The sequence below is a fragment of the Sorex fumeus genome, unplaced genomic scaffold, assembly GCF_029834395.1.
Source record: "Sorex fumeus unplaced genomic scaffold, SorFum_2.1 ptg000007l, whole genome shotgun sequence".
Lineage (NCBI taxonomy): Eukaryota > Metazoa > Chordata > Mammalia > Eulipotyphla > Soricidae > Sorex > Sorex fumeus.
In genome coordinates, this window is record NW_026606064.1 from 12118877 (window position 1) to 12137893 (window position 19017).

General features: G+C 40.5%; 1 protein-coding gene across 2 annotated transcripts in view; it reads right to left on the reverse strand.

Annotated features, from left to right (window-relative positions):
• Positions 1 to 4231: 4231 nt before the first annotated feature.
• API5 (apoptosis inhibitor 5) overlaps positions 4232 to 19017 on the reverse strand; it is a 37401-nt gene continuing 22615 nt past the window's right edge. Inside the window, exons 9-14 of one of the 2 annotated variants that reach the window (XM_056133048.1) lie at positions 17406 to 17587; positions 14353 to 14446; positions 13213 to 13269; positions 10153 to 10229; positions 9231 to 9367; positions 4232 to 6308 (exon numbers count right to left, since the gene is read on the reverse strand). In XM_056133048.1, the coding sequence (XP_055989023.1) occupies positions 6286 to 6308; positions 9231 to 9367; positions 10153 to 10229; positions 13213 to 13269; positions 14353 to 14446; positions 17406 to 17587 (570 nt within the window). In that variant the 3' untranslated portion in view covers positions 4232 to 6285. Of the gene's footprint in view, positions 6314 to 9230; positions 9368 to 10152; positions 10230 to 13212; positions 13270 to 14352; positions 14447 to 17405; positions 17588 to 19017 lie in introns of both variants that reach the window. The other variant, XM_056133039.1, reaches the window with a different exon arrangement.

Genomic DNA, 19017 nt, shown 5'->3' on the forward strand with positions numbered 1-19017 from the left:
GCTCAGGGGGACCATATGTGTATATGTGGTGATGGGGACTGAACCTGGGTTGGCCAGGTGCAAGGTACGCACCTTCCCCACTGTACTCTTTGTGGCCCATCTACTTATCTTTCTTGAGAAATACAAACTGAACCTGAAGGTAGATATTGTCTCTCTAGCCTGTCTCAGATCTGCTTCTAAAATCAAATTTTTATGATGACCAGTTTTACTGGATTTTCTTGTGACTGCATTTTTTGGTTTTGCTTTTGGACCAAATCTATTTCTAGGGGTCAATATCCAGTTTTTTTTTTCTTGATAGATTTCAGTTCAGTCTGTTTTAGTTCCCCTCCTGTTTTCTGCCCACCTAGCGTAGAACTGATTTACTTTCCAAACTATGGGGCCTGGGGTCTGTGTTTGGGGAGTGTGGGGGACAGTAAGCCGAGAGAACACCGGTTGGGGGTCCTAAACCTCACAGGTTGCCTAGGTCTCACTTGAAGGATAAGTCAGCAGAAGCATGGGAGGAATCAGAGAACAATGCTCAATGAACACAAACCATAAAAAATGATGCGCTGGGATTGGAAAGTTCCCGACAGCCGTGGGTCGTAGTGCAGGAGGAATGTAATTTTCAGACCCAAGACTTAGAAGATATTGAACTCAATCCTGGAAAAATGAAAACCAAACTACAACAATCAAACTTACAGTTCTGCTTCTGAAGGAGGCAGGCTAGAGGCTGGGGACACAGGTGGAAGGAAGTTGACACTGGTGGTGGGAGTGGTATTAGAATGTCTGAAACTATGAATCATGGTGTCTTAGCACTGGAGCACTGTCCTGTTGTTCATCGATTTGCTCGAGCGGGCACCAGTTAATGTCTCCATTATGAGACTTGTTACTGTTTTTGGCATATCGAGTAAGCCATGGGGAACTTGCCAGACTGCTGTGCAGGTGGGATACTCTCGGCTGCGTGCAAGACAAACACCCTACCTGCTGTGCTATCACTCCAACCTTGAGGGTGTCTTAATACATAAAAACACTAGAAAAAGAAAAAAAGAAGCTAAGAGCTCACTCTTCAGCACATTCTTAAAGCCTGCAAGTTTTTTGTATTATCAAGGAGCATGTTTTTATTTATTTATTTTTATTGAAACACCTGAGAGCAGTTACAAAGTTTTCAGTTTAAGTCTCGGTTATACAATGATGAAACACCTGACCCTTCACCAGTGCACATTTTCCACCACCCAAAACCCCAGTATCCCCTCCACCCCACACCCTCCCCCCACCTGTGTGGCAGACAACTTCCATGTTACTCTCTCTCTACTTTGATTACACTCAGTATTTCGACATCAAACCCACCATTATTATTTGGGATTTTGCCCCAGCACTCAATCTGCTGAAAAGGCAACATTAGACAATTTGTTTTCTATTGCTGATTGTGAGTTGCATGATGATGTGCGGCTGCAATAGTGACCGTGCAATTTTGGAATTTTTTTTTTCTTTTTGGCTTTTTGGATCACACCCGGCAATGCTCAGTTGTTACTCCTGGGCTTTGCACTCAGGAATCATTCATGGCAGTGCTCGGGGTACCATATGGGATGCTGGGAATCGAACCCGGGTCGGCTGTGTGCAAGGCAAACGTCCTACCCGCTGTGCTATTGCTCCAGCCCCGGAATTCTGAAGTTTTATTAATTAAACCTGAAGGATTTCTGCCAAAAGCTGCTGTGTTCGGACCTTTGTTTCTGAGTTTCTGGGACATGGCCTATAAGCAGCTCGATCAGCAGCCAGTGGGTGGCAACTTGGGGTCTCATGGGGGCGGAGGGAAGGGCTGGCTCTGCCCCCATCCCATGAAGCCCCGAAAGCCTGCAAATTTTTTTTTGGGTAGGTTTTCAAATGCTTCTTGAGGTCTTTGCTTGGCTGGCTCCTTACCATCCAGGACTCAGCCCAAATTAACTCAAACTTTTTGTTTTGGGGTCACACCCACTGATGTGAAGGGATTACTCTTGGCTCTGCACTCAGCAGTCACTCTTGGTGGTACCTGGGGGACCATATGGTTGCTGGGGATCAAACCCAAGTGAGCTGTGAGCAAGGCAAGCACCTTCCGCCCTGTCCTATTGCTCCAGCCCCTCAAGGTCTTTTCTGTCCTTCCATTTCTTGCTATCAAATAGATCCCACCTGAATGCTTCAGTGTCCTCTTGACACTACTGCTCTGTCTGAAATCAAGTTTACCAGGCTCTGCACCATGGAGCATAAACTGCCGAGTGCCTACTCTGTCTCACTGTATGATGGTTGCAGATTTTTGCCAATGTGGAGGTTGTGGGGGGTGAGGTCTGTGTAAAAAAGTGGGATATGTAACCATATTTTGATACTTAAAACTCCAAAATACCTTTGACCCATTGATTATGGTGTTGCTTATGAGTGAAATTTGGTAGCTTGTTGTCTTCTGGATGATCTCTAAAACAGTCTTTGCTGGGTGATACATCTCTGACCACACTCCCAGGCTTTATGCAGGCCAGAGCCAACTTCTGTGCAAGGGAGAGGTCTCTCTTTTGTTGCTTATTTCAGTGGGATGCCAAGGAATGATTTTTTCTTGAGTAATAAGTCACGTAAGTTTTGAGAACCTCTGCTCTGGATCCTAGAACACTACATTCGACTATTTTAAGTGAACTTTACTAAGTACCACGCAATAGAAATTGGGGTTGAGAGCAAACTGCAACAAATGCTTAATCTTTCTGGCATTTTATTTTGGGGCCTCCCAAGTGGTGCTCTTGATGAATCCAGGCCAACGGGGGTGTCTGTAGTTTAATTCTTGGACCTGAGAATGTGAGGCTGGTCACTCAGGTCCTGCTGTGTTAGGGTCAGGCGCTTGGCAGGTCAGGCGCTTGGAAACCCCTTCACACAGCTCTGTAGGCCTGTGGGACATTTTAGCTGCATTACATTCTAGCAGAGAGAGACAGTAAGCAGAAATTTCAGAGTATGTTTGAAGTTGGCAAATGATTCAGAAAACAGCACTGTGTGGAGACTTGACAAGGCAGAAAGCAGAGGATGTAATCTGAGGGTTTAAAGGAGATGGAGTTCTACAGTTCATGAGTGGCTCACTACTTAATGTCTGTCACAGACATGAAACCAACTGAAGGGCGGGAGTGTGGGGAAAGAAGCAGCTAAGAACTTAAAAAATGTTTTACATTTTTTTTTTTTGGAGGGGGCACAACTTGCAGTGTCCAGGGATCAATCCTGGTGGAGCTCGGGGGACCATACTGGGGATGCTGGGGATGGAACCTGGGTTGGTCAGCCGCAAGGCAAACATGCTACCTACTGTACTATTGCTCTAGCCCAGAGAGCCCCACTTTCCTGCTGTGTTTAGAACAGACTGCAGATGATCAAGTCTAAGCAAGGAGACCATAATTGGAAGTTAATGTCAAATTCCTGGGGAGAGACATGTGGGAATCCTCAACATAGGTGGCATACACAGGACTGGATGTTATCCAAGTCCTGATCCATTTAACCCTGTCATTATCATCGTCCTTCTCTTGTTCATCGATTTGCCCGAGTGGCCCAGTAACATTGTGAGACTTGTTAACTGTTCTCGGTAGCTTGCCGGGCTCTCCGACGGGCGGAAGAATCGAACTCAGGTCGATGGGGTCGGCCACTTTCAAGGCAAACGCCCTACCCGCTGTGCAATCGCTCCAGCCTAATTTAACCCATTTAACTCATGGCTTTAAAACACTTCTACATGAGCTGGAGAGATAGAACAGTGGGTAGCTTCTCTTACACATGATGGACCTTGGTTCGTTCTCTGGCACCACAGTCTCCCAACACCACCAGGAATGACTCCTGAGAACAGAGCCAGGAGGAAGACCTGAGCACTGTGGAATGATACTTCTCCGAAAGACAATAATGGAAAATCTTAGGTATATTTTGAAAAAGAGAATAAAAACATCATTGGTGCCTCATATGGACAGGCTTTTTATAAAGGCTGGTAGGAAATCCCAACTTGCTTTCCAAGGACAGAATTATGTATTTTATAATGCTTGGCAAATATGTGTTGCTGTTATTAACAAATTCATCAGCAGCATGTACTAGTTCCTGGGAATAAATCCCACGGGTAACAGCTTGTAGCCTGAAAGTCCTGAAGGCAAAGCAATGTCACTGTCTTCTTTTAAACGTCCATACCCTAAAACACACTGCCTGGCATCTGAGAAGCAATCAACAACATCCAACAATCTTCGGTTACCAGAATTATAAACACATTAAGACGCAAAACCAAAATTATAAAAGGAAATTTATTTCAAAAGCATAAGGGAACATTTACATTTGAACAAGGTGATAAACAGGTGTCTTGCAAAACAGAACAAAACAAATCCATGGCATGGGTTTTTCATTCAAAAACAGTAAGCAAAAATAACCCAGGTTGTGCATTATTGCCTTAGGAAAGGGAACAGTGAGGTGGTAAAGGAACACAGACAACTCAGCATCAAACTTGAGAAAGCAAAGTCACTTCTGCTCACCTTTGAGTTTACAAATAAGTTTAAAATAAAAAAAAAGTTACAGTTAATGTTCAAATTTATATAACTAGTTCGCATCTAGTTTTTGTACTTGAAATGGCTTGAGGCCACTGGCTGATCTACCTTCAAGGTCTAGACTACCTGGTCACAATTGTCAAATGGAATTCCACGTTCCTATGTCTATTCAGAGTCCAAGGGAGCTTAGGTTCAGCTCATAGTCTTTTGGAATGTTCACAGATTATTGCCATCACTCCATAGGCAAGCTGACCAACTTCCTTTGCTCACTTGTATCATTTTAATCTTAAAAAAAATATTTTTCCTATTAAAATGTGCAGTAATTCTAACAAAGGGGTTTTGTTCTTTTCCCCAATGCAGAGGTTAACAGTAAGGAAGACACCTGCAGTACATTTACAAACTATTCCTCAAAAACAATAAGTCAAACTACTACAAAACATCATCCAGGCATTGGATGTGAATAGTGAACATGGAAAGGAAAGATGAACAGAAACAACAGAATATAAGAAACATTCAAATGCAAAGAGTCTATGCTACTAAAAAATGCCCATGACATTCACCACTCCACAAACCCCCCATCTGTTGTTTTAACCTAAAGTTTCTATTAGCTAACTTATATAATAATTTTGATTAATAACCTGAGAAGTTAAAAAATCTTGTAAGTGGCAAAAGCAAATCAAGAGAGCATCCCTTACTCACTGGTACACCATGTCATCACCTTTTCCAAGTTGCCCTGGTTATTAAATCCTCAAATTCTAAATTATTTTATCTTGTCCTGTAGAAACCTATATGTACATCAGATGCAATATTTTGGCTGTTTCTCCAACAGGGCTCTCTGAATTTATTTTTGAAAATGTAGCCTTTTGTTTATCTTTAAATAATAATCATGTAAGTGCAACTGACTAAAAATTCCTCACTACTGGGAAGAAAACTGACTTAACAAGTTAATAATGGATTTTGCCTCAAAAGGATAATCACTGTGTCAGACTACCCGTTCCTGGAATTTAAGAAAGTGATTTAAGTTGTGTAGTCAAGTTTTACAGCATGCATATATACATACACACATATATGCTTACGTATGTATGTAATACATACACATTTATATTTGTATAGTAAGATCCCGTATTCAAAAATTTCTATCACAACATATGGAGAAGAGTTAAATACGCAGTGCAAAGCAACTTACCTTCTCCTAAAAATGTAATGTAATTTCTACATTTTAGAAAGCTGGTATTTTGCTCTTATGACACTAGGTAAAAATGTGCACCATTGCCTAGCAGCTTTAAAAAAGAAAACAGAAAGAAAACCTTAAGATTGACTGTTAATCTTCTCCATATGTTGGGTGAAAAAAAGACATAAGGGAGAGAAAACTCAATAACCTTTCAAAACTGATCACCTGCATACCAGAAACGGACTGGACCGAACTGCATTACATTTCAACTCGGATAGCTCTCAATAACAAACTACCACGATGTTTAAAAGATTCACAAGATGAAAGTCTGAATAATGATACTGCAAAAACAAGTCAAGATTGCGGACAAAGCATCCAAAAATATCGCTGTGGTTTTACCTCGGACACAACCATGGTCTGTTACAAAAGTATATCATACATACAAAGGTATAAAGAACATTAAGTTTTTAGCTGAAGGCAGCAGTCCTTTTAAAGGGCCATCCCCGGCAATCCAATGAGTAGTAGAATTTATATTATTAAGCTCACAACAATGCTGAAGAATGTGATGGGATTCAGTAGAGTCTTCCCCGACTTCGATTTCCTCGTGCTCCCCAGCCTCGGCCACCTCTACTTCCCCTGAAGGCTCCTCTCTGCTCTAAGAAAAAGCGAACAGGAATTTAGGTCTTGCTCAGGGTATCACAGCAAGCATAGAAGAAACAACTCGTAACCCTTTATGCGTGCGGTGGTAGGCCCTGTAAAAGCAACCTCTGGCACTCTTCTAATCCCTCTGAAAATTCAATCTGTGCATCAAATCAGGGTATCACACACACTGAATCGCATCACGTTAAGGAGTTGAAACATTCAGACAATTATATACAGGAACTCATTAAAATGGATCCCATTAAAGGTTTTTCAATGCGACAATGTAGGATTACTACATTTCTTAATTCTCTTTTTTTGTTCCTCTAAGCAATAATAGTAAGACGAGTATTTCATACTTATTTTTATCAATAAAAATATTAAAATATAAACTTACTAAAATATTATAATTCTTACTTTATACTTATTATTAATGACCAAAGTCAGTCCTCAAAAGTTAGTGCCATAGCAAAAGATATTTAAGGTCAATTTGGAAAATTAGACGAGACTGAAAAACATACACTTCAAAGGCAATGAAGAGGGGGCCAGAAAGATGGCACAGTGGGCAAGGCACTTGCCTTGTATGTGGCTGACCCAGGTTTGAACCATGATACCCTATATGGTCTCCCTCTACAAGCAACAGGGAGTGATCCTTGGGTGCAGAGCAAAGAGTAAGCCATGAACAATGCTGGGAACGGCCTTTAAACAAAACCCAAAACCCTCCCCTAAACACCAAATAGGCGTTTAAGTCACAATACTTGAAACACTGAACTCAAAAACTGTAGCTATGCCAGCTTTTCTCTCTGCTTATTAGCTATAAAAGAGAACTGCCAAAAAGGTACTATGTTTACATACAGAATCTGGGTTACTGCTCTTACTGAAAAATCAAATCACTTTTGTCATGATTCAAAAAATCTCAGATTCATTAGTCAGTATCTCTTAGAGTTTTCCAGTGAAAACAACAGAGTGACCAGAAAAGTTGGACTTTTCATCATATGCAATGATTCAGGAGCTTCAAACTTCTGATTTCAAAGATCAAATGTTTTCACTGAACTTTCAAACATCTTCACTGTAGCAATCTTATTATGAGCAATGACAAGAGAACCTGATGTTGCCATTTTTGATCTATAATGAAGGAAGCCTGAATAATTCCTATTACTCAGTATTGCAATCCACTATTGCAATTATGGCTAGAAATATAGTTAGTATATTTACGTGATTCATGCCAGCCCCCTGCACCCTGCCTCCAGAAGAAAAGTAAATCAACTCTAAGAAAAGTAATTAGACCTTTCCTGGGGTTGGCCAACATGTATCTGTATGTAATATAATGGGATTGGATTTGAAGCAAGAACTTGTGTCATAATACATTTTTCTTCAGTCCATCAGTATACATTCACAGGAAAGCATCATGTTATTATCTATGAACACCATCAAAAAATCAGCAGTGGACTACAGAATGTTGCAGTGATCTGTGCAGTGCTCCTGCATGTACCCAGTGAGGGTAGTGATTCCTGCCTTCATTACGATGTGAGAGAATGTGTGTGTGTGCATGGAGACAGGGACTGAGCTCAGACTGCCTATACGCAATAAGGTTTGTGTTGTGCACATCTCTTTGTCCCAAAGCACTGTATTCTTCTAATCATCATGCAGGCATTCTCACACAGGGCAGAATTCTAAAGGAAAAAGAGAGGAATTTACTTGGCAAGTGATAAAATCTGAAGGGAAGAGAACATCTGTGATTCAGCTGATGATGCTGTGAGGTGCCACCCTACTGTCACTGGAGTGATGGACAACACGCTGGACACACTGAAGAAACAGTCCTCCCCACTCACTAAATGCTTCTAGCAAACATGTCTATGTGAAGCTTAGTGGAGCTTCGTTCACCTCAGTTTTCAAAGAGAGGTGCATTTGCGATGTGCCCAAGAGTTTAGTAATCTTCACATACGAAGTTGCCTCAACGAGTTTGAGTAGAAAAGCACATCTGACATCCAAAATTGCCTTTTCAAATTTTTCTTTGCTTAGAAGCACTTACATAATACAGGAGGAATTAATCTTTAAAATATCACAATTATCTTGGCAACAAATTACAGAAACTGGATATACTTCTTTGGAAATAACTGTTACAGAATTGATTTTGATCAATTACAAGATCAAACATAAGCACATTTGGGTGCTACAAATTTAAACTTCATACTAAGGAAGGCGAAGGGGATCAATCAGTGCTATTTTTGTCATGCTTCTTTAAAAGGAGCAATGAGGAAACAATCCAATAGGTGACACACTTCTCTCTGGCCCTGGCAGTGCCAGTAGACCCCGTCTTATTAGGAAGCATTCCTGGCACCCAGTGCTGAAGCTGACGAGAAAAGTCTACTAAGGGTGACAGGAACACTGGACTATAAGTGGCATGGCCTCTCATGCCACAGGATGCTTTAGCCTCTGACTCCACTTCATTTTCAATGTGTACAAATGATGAGAGGATGAGCATAGGCTGGCTGACACCGACACAAAGAGGAGAATCATTAAAACTACACTAGGTAGGAGCTACATCCATCCCCTGAGGGAGAATACTTTTTGAAGATAGAACATGAAACACCAAGAAATAAATGGTTCTTGTCAACTTCCTCTTTACCCCTGTTGGCTCTTAGGGCATACAAGAGGCACATTTTTCTTTTTTTATGGTTGTCCTGTTGCACACTCAATTCTGGGGGGGGGGGGGGGGGAGGGGAGTGTGGGGTGGAGGGGAAAGAAATGGGATAAGCTGTTTCTATCAGTAGTTTTCCACAGCAGACCTCATGACCCATTGGTGCTCGTCTAACAGGGCTGAAAAGAACCTCCAAGTTTATACACAACAACTCTGGTCCCACAAACTAAGTAAAGGTACCTGAAAAAGATACAGCCTCTCATATTGCTTATGCCCAAACGGAAACGCTCACCATAATTAAAGTTGCCCAAATTGCTGCTATATTTCCCACTAGGAGGATTATAGATTTGCCTGGCATCCCTTTTTGGTCCTCCTTGAGATTTCTTGGGTGGTGAACCTGAAGTTGTATCTTCACTGGCTCTCTTTTGCCTACAACAATAAGAGCAAAACAAAACAAAACAAAAAAACATTATAGCAGAGACTACTAATACCTTATTTGGGTTGTTTTTGAGCCACACTCCAGCAGTGCTCAGGGCATACCCCTGGCTCTACACTCAGAGACCATATGAGATGTTGAGAACTGCTTTAGTATGGCTCTGGCCTCAACTATCAACACATTTATAATTTAGCATACTGGTTATTAAACACACCCTAAATTGAATCATATCAGAAAAAAAAGGAACATTATGATGGTACCAAATTTATTCCCTCAGCTATACAGACTTCAGAGCCCATTTAAGAAGCTTCAAAATAATATGAAGCATGTTACTTCATAAAATATATGCAAGCAATTACATTTTGTGAAACAGGCAGAAAAAACCTAGTTAAACCACTGGTCTTAAAGTTCAGGGACGTGGTCCACAACTTTATTCTGTAATTGATGAAAATTTGCATTTTAAGTAATGCTTCTAATAGTCATAGTCATATTTTGACATCTCAGCAACAATCATGTTGGAGGATGGAGGTGATGGGAAGATCGTTACAAAGGCAGTGGGGGTGGGGGAAATGGGAGAAAGGGATGGCTCACAGAGTAGGGCCCAGCTTTGGTATTCCCTCGGCACCACTGGGAGTGACATCCAAGCACCACCAGGTGTAGCCCAACACAAAGCAAATAGTGGAGTCAATAATAGTTTGAATGGCGCCTCAATTCAGTTTCATATTTCTACATCATAAATACTTGAAGTGCTCAATATTTTTTTGAATGTATTTCTTACCCCATCTCAACCTTCTGTACAGGCTTCCAGGATAATGTTACCGTACTCTTGTACGAAGGAGGAATGTGGAAGAGATCCTGAAGAGACAAAATTAAAGAAGATTTCTAATGTATCTTTTGGCATGTAGGCAGGAAATAAGAAGCACATCTTAAAGATTAGTTTTAAGAAAAAAGCTTTACTTCATCCTTCCTGCTCCCGTGCCGGAGACTAAAAGGCTTAAGGTTCCCTCTCTCCAAAAAAAAAAAAAAAAAAGTGAACAGGGACAATTTTGTTTACAACTTATGCCTGTTTTATTATTGTTTCTGAGTTTTATTTAAAGGCCTGGATAATCAAATTTTTCTAAATATTTACACATTTATTCCCATAATGAAAAATCCAATAAAAGTTAAACAGCAAATTATTGTGTGGTAACGCAAATACTTGCTGATTTTCTAAATATATTTATTCTTAGACCCTTAACCTAACATTTCATAGTATGCTTACTATAATTTTTATATGCAGGTAAAATTAGGTAAAAGTGAGTTAACTTTTCCCAAGTTAAAATTACCACTATACAATGATAGATGGAAATGATCACTCTGGACACAAACTGAGTGCTGAAAGGAGGTACAATGATATGCAAGATAACCTTTTAGTAACAGTACTACAAACCGCAGTGCCTAAAAGAAAAATGAGAGAGAGATAGAGAGCTAGAGGGAGAGAGAGGAAGAGAGACAGATAGAGAGATAGACACAGGGCGTAAGGAAAATTGAGGGCACTGGTGGACCGGAAATGTACACTGGGGTGAGGAGAATAAAGTATGACTCAAACTCAATCATGAACAAGTTTAAAACTATATATTTAATGGTGATTCAATTAAAAAAAAGACTAATAAAAATCACCTCCTGCTGTATAAAACTTAATCACACCTGTACACACCAAGCTCAACAGTACAGGCATGGCTGCTGGACTGCACTGGTGACAGCAAGGCACAGAGAAAGTGGCTATTTCTATACTCAGACCTGTGGGCGTGAAGAATGGTTTGCAGCCTCATATTCAGGATGAAAAAAAAAAAAACCAAAAACCTTTTCACCGTGTATCAAATAATTGCAGGGAAATTCTTTGGACAAAATGCTTAAGGTTTTTAGCTGGAATGACAGCATATGGTATGTATTTTTAGTTAAGGAAAGGACAACAGGAAGGGGAAAGGAAAACGGAAAAGACAGCAATTTTAAACATGTCAACCTCAGGCGACGAGGTGAGATTTGAGCATCTCTAGTTTGTGGGTTCATTAAAATATAAGTGAAAGTGAGCTGTGGTGAATCATCCTAATTGGAACTGAAGCGACGAAATAGCAAGCATGGCCAAAGAACATACTTTCTTCTACATTTTCTAAGACAAAGAACTGACCAGAACATACACTACTTCCCCATTCAAAAAACTATTTCAGGATATTTCAAAGCCCTCTAACACACAGCCGAACCGGATTCTATTCATCACTTTCCCCATACACCTTTCCATGGCTTTTTTTTTTTTTTGGCTTTTTGGGTCACACCCAGTAATGCTCAGGGGTTACTCTTGGCTTTGCACTCAGGAATTACTCCTGGTGGTACTCAGGGGGCCATATGTGATGCTGGGAATTGAACCCAGGTCGGCTGTGTGAAAGGCAAACACCCTACCTGCTATGCTATTGCTTCAGCCCCTCCCATAGCTTCTTAAACAGGAAACTTTTTTGCTGACATACTGCATCCAGAATATCTATTAAGCATTATGGTTTACTTTTTTTCTGGGGGGGGGGTGTGCAGGGGAGGTTGGGGCGGCAGCAGTAAATCTGGCAGTACTCAGGCTTACTCTTGGTTCTGTGCTCAGGGATCACTCCTGGTAGAGCTTGGGGACCACATGAGGTATTGAGGATGGAACTAAGGTTGACTGCATACAAGGCAAGTACCTTAACCCTTGTAGCATTTCTCTGACCCAGAATCTGCTAAGTTTAAAATATCCATAACATCAAAGAGTAGTTGAAGACAACTAAAATGATTAGTTCAAATAAAGTCTCATGTTTCAATACATAAATTCTCTACAGAATCTAGTGCAATTTTATTTTCTCACCGCTTCTGTTTCTAATGCTTCCCCGTCCCCTCAATGTCACACTGCTGCTTTCTCTGAAAAGCTGCTCTTCCTAAAGTTCTCATAAAAAGGAATTATTCCGTGAGACTTTTATCAGCTCAGTTTTAAGGTATACCTTCGGTGTCAATTCTGTCACCATGAAGCCCATGCTCTGCATGTTATATCATTTGTCACCCCCCTAGATTGTTAACTTAAAAAACGGCTGCTTCCTTGTGATTCTTTATTTGTTCCCTCGTTACGTGTATATATGTGTGTCAGGATAAATAAAAATGAAGAATATATATAATGTAATTCTTAGTGTAGGCAATGCACAAATATAAAGGTGGCCCAATAATACAAATACCAGCAGAACATAAGTCAGTTACTTATCAGATGAAATGTAGATCTGGAGCTCAGGAGACAGTCAAAGACCTGAAGTTTATGCCTGGCCCAAACTTCATCCTGGCAATATGTAACTTACTGTGGGGTGAAATTCTGATGAGACCAGCAATGCAGGGGATGGCTTCGCTTCAAAATAAAATGTAAATCTGTCCCAAATTATAGTTCCAAAGCATTGAAACAGATTCACAGAGCAAATCTGCATGACTTCCTTTATGCAATATTTTAAGAATTTTATAATAAATGATTTTGGAAATCATTGATTTCAGAAATCAGTGATGTAAAAAAAAAAAAAAAGAAAAAGGGCCAACATGGTCAGAGAGTACAGGAGTTAAGGTGTTCGTCTTACATATGGCTGAGTCCAGTATGATCTCAGCACCACATTTATACAATGCCCCAACACTGCCAGAAAGGACCCTTGATCACAACTAGGAGCGGCTCAATGTTGAAACAAACACGTGGAACACAACAGCATTTCCCCTTAAGCATCACTATTACAAATCTAAAGGTGTATGGAAACCCTAACAATCTCTTGAAGACTCAGCGGGTGAGACTGGGTAGCGAGGGACTACTTACCTTGATTAAAACATTGATATTATTTGTTATTTTCAATGCAACAACTTTAATCTTGTTCTGCAAAAAGGAAAACAAAAATGTAAGATGCCAATAACTTTTATTAGACACATATTCTATTCCTATACAGAAAGAGAATACTTTTAGAATCTTTTCGTGTTACTCCTTGAAGGGATTTGGGGACCATATGGGGTACAGGGATCAAAACCGGGTTGGCCATGTGCAAGGAAAGTACTGCTGTACTATCTCTCCAGCTCCTCAGGATGACTTTTATAGGTACAGAATTTCTTGATTAACATCTATAGAAAAATGCTTGAAATGCTTATTTCTTGACTTTCAAATCAGCTAAGACAGAAAAGAGTCTTTATGTTTCACTGATGTTATCTAAATTTTACCTGGAAAATGTGTAAGAGACAAGGTACATGGACACAAAAACTGTTTTAAAAGCGATCAGTTTGGGGCTGGCGCAACAGCACAGTGGATAGGGTGTTTGCCTTGTATGTGGCCAACCCAGGTTCGATTCCCCGCATCCCATATGGTCCCTCAAGCACTGCCAGGAGTAATTCCAGAGTGCATGAGCCAGGAGAAACCCCTGTGCATCACCGGGTGCAACCCAAAAAGTAAAAGAAAAAAAAAAATTAAAAGCAATCAGTTTAAGTTACAGGAAGACATAATAAAACAATATGACCAGGGTAAGGTCTGAATTAAGAGTTCAGGGAAACCCCCAAATTCCAACACACATAGTTGTTTCCAACACATAAAACTCTCTAACTCTCTTTCTAACATACTCTCTCTCTCTCTCGCCCTCCCACCCTCCCTGTCTCCTAGTGTAAGTTAATAAGTCTTTAGAAAGAGAAAATTAAAATATCACAACTACCAAATCTTTAACCAAAACATACCACTAATGAGACTCTAGTAGAAATGTAAATATATTAACAGTTCACAATCACTGAAAACATTCAAAACACTTCAACATTATTAATATGACTCAGAAGTAAGCTGGTGATTTAGTGCCTTACAACACAGACCTGTTGTCACCAGTTTAGAGTGGACTGCCACAAGTCTGTGTATGAAGTCAGCCTGATTTTAATAGATGAAAGCTAATGTAAAATTTCCTTATGACATGTGATATGACATTCTTACCTCTTCTGTTTTTAAGGCCTCCCCTGTTTTACCCTGGAGAGCCAGGCGAAGTTGTCTAATATAAACTTGTAGTCCCCGTGCAAAGTACTGCAGCCTAAAAGAAAATATTGTTGTTAGGAAATCATCAATTTTGCTTTAAACTCAACACATCTTTTCTTTTTTGATGGGGGGTGGAAGGTCGTTTGGGTCAACCTTGATGGCACTCAGGGGACGATGCAGTTGCAGGGATTAAACCAAGCCTCCTGTTTATAGAGCATGCTATGCGCTATCTCTCCAGCCCTATAATGAAAAGTGTCTTACCACTAAATGAGCATTACAATCAAAGAGTACTTTTGGGGGGAGAACTTCCTAAAATCATTAACTCATGATCACAAAAGATGTACAATTAGGTGAAGTGAAGATGAATTACTAAGATTTTTATTTGAAAGTTTGAATAAATCCACACTCCATATGGGAAGGGAAAGACATACAGCGCTGTGCTAGAGATACTTGTTACATTAACCGGGCAGGTACATGTCTAACTCAGAGTGAAACATTCAGACGCTAGTACTAAGGAGCAGGTAGCCTGGATTCTATTCTTCCACATCCGACCAAAGGTTAAAATGACAAGTCACTTCATCGCCAAGGCTGAGAATCCTGCTGTATGAGAAACTCATTAAAGCCTCTTCATCTTTCTTTGCAAGTGTTCCAAGCAGTATGTGAGGACAGTTGGCACCATTAACTCCATTCTGTTCACTTCTTGGAATGCAATTTACCAGGTATTGTCTTCTTTTGAAATCTCTTGAATAGGCATCTTCTGATCAAAATTTTGACTATCAAGTACTAAACCTCTGCCTTACCAGAATAAAGGACAATGAATAAATAGTGGCTGTGCATTTCAAAGCGAAAGGATGTGCAATTTTCACAGAAGATTCCCCAGAACACCTGCACATAGCTGAGTTGTCCAGGGCACCCCAGAGAGGAGGGTGGGGTCAGTCCAGTGCCGACCTAAATGAGACCCGGCAGCCCAGTGCTCCCACACTCCACAATAGCTACCATACCCCCAGCTGGACTTCACTAACTTGGGACGAGCCTCATCCAGAAATTAACCTGCTGAAAAAATTCTGGCATGTGGGTTTTGTGACAGAAATCTTCAGGCTTTCATGGAGTTGGGATGGGCTACCTCCATTCTCCCTGTACTTCCGGAAACCGAGACAGTCATGCACACCAAAGTTGCCACCCAGTTAAGACTTTAACTTCAGCTATATATCACTCCATTAAAAATTCTGGATTTCCTGGAAAGTGCAGTCATATTTTCAGCCACGTGACATCTCAAACATCTCAAACTCTACCACACTGATAGCACACCAGACTGCATGGGATGTAACATAGAAGACAACCAATCTCGATTAACAAAACATAAACACAGAAAGCTTAACCTGTAACATCTTAATAATCTCTTATATAAGGACTGAATGGCTCCATGGTGATATATAACAGTTTTCACTAACTTTTTTTCTTTTTCTTTTTGGGTCACACCTGGCAATGCACAGGGGTTACTCCTGGCTCTGCACTCAGGAGTTACTTCTGGCGGTGCACAGGGGACCATATGGGATGCTGGGAATCAAACCTGGGTGGGCCGCGTGCAAGGCAAACACCCTATTTGCTGTGCTATCTCTCCAGTCCCACTAACTTTTTTTCTAAGGAAACATTTTTAATCATTATATTAGCAAATTATGGATAACAAGCTATGTAAAATAAATTACTGAGGGGCTGCTATAGGGGCGGCCTTAAAGGGTAATTGTGAAAACCGAAGACAATGGTAGAGGGAAGGTATAATGGTGGTGGGATTGGTGTTGGAATGTTGAATGCCTGTAACAATTTATCATGAACAACTTTGTAAATCACAGTGTTATATATAAAGTGTAAGGGGAAATAGGCATTACCTATTTCATGTCAACTCCAAAATTTATTAACACAGAATTGTTTTAAAAGTTTTATCAATGTGGGCTGGAGCAACAGTACAGAGGGTAGGGTGTTTGCCTTGCACACGGCCAACTCAGGTTCAATTCCCAGCATCCCATATGGTACCCTGAGCACCACCGGGGTGATTCCTGAGTGCAGAGCCAGGATAAGTGATCTCATGACTATTATCATGAGATTCAAGTAAAAAACTTAATGTAATATACTTTAGATTCCAGAGTTGGAAACATATATATGTAAATGTGAACAGGTATTTTATGTTGTATTAAATGGTTTTAATCTTCTATTTATATAGGTTAAATCAAATAGTAACCATTAATTCACTCACACTGATTTATTTTCTGATTATAAAGTACATTATAGGGCATGCTATCTATTTGCCAGTTCTTAAAAAGTTTTGTTGTAATAAGCAATATAAAGTAAATCTGTTATGTGTCAAAGGGGGATAGGTTGAGATTGGGAGAAAAACTGGGGATACTGGTGGAAGAAAGGTCACACAAGTGGTGTTGGAACATTAAATGCCTGAAACAATTGTATAATGAACAACTTTGTTAATCACGGTATTTTTAATATTAATTTTAAAAAATGGGTAAGAATTTACTAAAGCCAATACAAACCAAGTTTATGAAAGCGTTCTTGTATTGATTTCTCCAGTGCTGAGAGGTTCTCCAGCAGCACTGTCTTAATAATAATAGCCACTAGAGCGTACTTAGTGCTCACTAAGTACTAGCAATTGTGCTCAGAGCTTTCTATTTTTTTCTCATTTAATTCTCACAATTCTGTGAAACAGGTGCTACTGTCAATAAACAACTGGGAAGATCTGTGAGAGAGTGTTAGAGAGCTGAGGGAACCTGCCCAACACCATTAAAATAAAGTGTGGAAAACCAGAGCACATTTTCCAGAAGTTCTTTATCCCTTATAGTTATTATTTCATAACTATCATATATGTGTATCTGTTCTTGTTTGCAGATTTTCCCTTCTGTTCAGCTAGGTTATGTAGCATGATGGGGTAAAAGTTTTTATGAAATGAAACATAAACCTGGGCAAGATTCACGGTAACTATCACCTTTGTCATTTTAATGATACATCACCTGATTTTGAAATCTTTGAGTTTTTCTGCATTCAGTTTGGCTGTTAAGAAATCTGGAAGTTTCCGTCCCAACTGGTGAAAGCTGTACAACAAACACTCAACATAACTGAACTGCAGCTTGGGTTCCTCATTGCCTGCATTTTCCCCATTTTCTGCTTCCTCTGGAGGAAGAGGCATGTACTCCTAAGAGACAAAAATAATGACGTTTGCAACCTACTCTCAATATTCTAATTCTAAACATATATTTAAGCATATCCTAGGGCATGCTTTTAAGAGACAATGCATTAAATACTACGAAGATCAGAAATTTATGGCAAGGCATCCCTTTTATCTACTGGGATCAAAAACATGAACCCTCCTATCAACCTGTGTTATGGCTGTTCTTGCTGCTACTAAAAATGTCAAAGGAAGTAGCTAACATTTACTAAGTACATACATACACAGATAAGGGAACAAAAGTTCTGACAACTCAGAAAGAGTCGTGATTCAATCTATGTTTGATATCAAGTATTACCAACATGATATGAGCTCCCAAACAACTGGTCTTCCCCCACCCTTTGGTCTTTGAGCCACACTTGGAGATGCTCAGGGTTATTCCTGGTTCTGTACTCAGGAATCACTCCTGCCAGTGCTCAGGTGACCATCAGAGGTGCTGGGGTTTGAACCCAAGCACTCGACCTGCTGTACTATCGCTCTGGCCTCCCAAAACAACTGTTTTGTTCCCATGTCCTTGATGTGTTGCTGCTGCACAGACTGAAGGTTGCACAGGCCAAGCTATAGCACTCGAACACTTGGCTGTGGCCTACTGGAATTCTCACACTTTGCTGTGGCACCTGGGATCCCAAACAGCAGAGTTGAGGCCACACCACCCAAAAATATGTGTTGGAGCCAAGCTCACTATAGAGCCTTACAGGTCCCAAGCTTGCAGGGAAGGTGATTGTTATTCTGAGCTCTGACTTCGGTAATTTCTGACCACTCCACTTGGAGCCACCTGTACCCAGGTCAGGAAGCCTAACTTCATAACTTTATGGCACTCCCCCCAGCGTCTTAGAACTAGCACCGACCCTCAGCAAGACACTTCTACTTTTTAAGACTTTGTTATTGAGCATGGATCCATACTGTGTAAGTGACACTATGACACCCCTGTGGCTATTAGGGCTGTTAGGAGTCTGCAGAACAATAGTTGCTCGATTCCTATTCATGAATGCTATTCATGAATTCCTATTCATGAATGCTCTGAACCTGATTCCTAGATCAACAAAGATCACTTGATTCTGAAAACGATTTTTATGGAATGGATTATTTATCTATAAGTATGACTTAAGGGGCCATTTTTTCAAGCTAGTTGGCCTTGGGGAATAGGCCTGCATCATACCCTGTAATAGGAACCTCCTACATTCTATGCAAAGCAACAATAACAGATGAAATGTCCAAGATGAAAACATTCAAGAAAGGGAAGTGGGGGTAGGGGGTGAGGAAGAGGTTAAGGCACTTGCCTTGCTTCCCACCAACTCTGCTTGGAATCCCCAGTAACACATATGCAAGATTCTATTGAGGTCACTCCTGACCACTGCACCAGGAACAACCCCTGAGCACCACTGGATGTGGTCCAA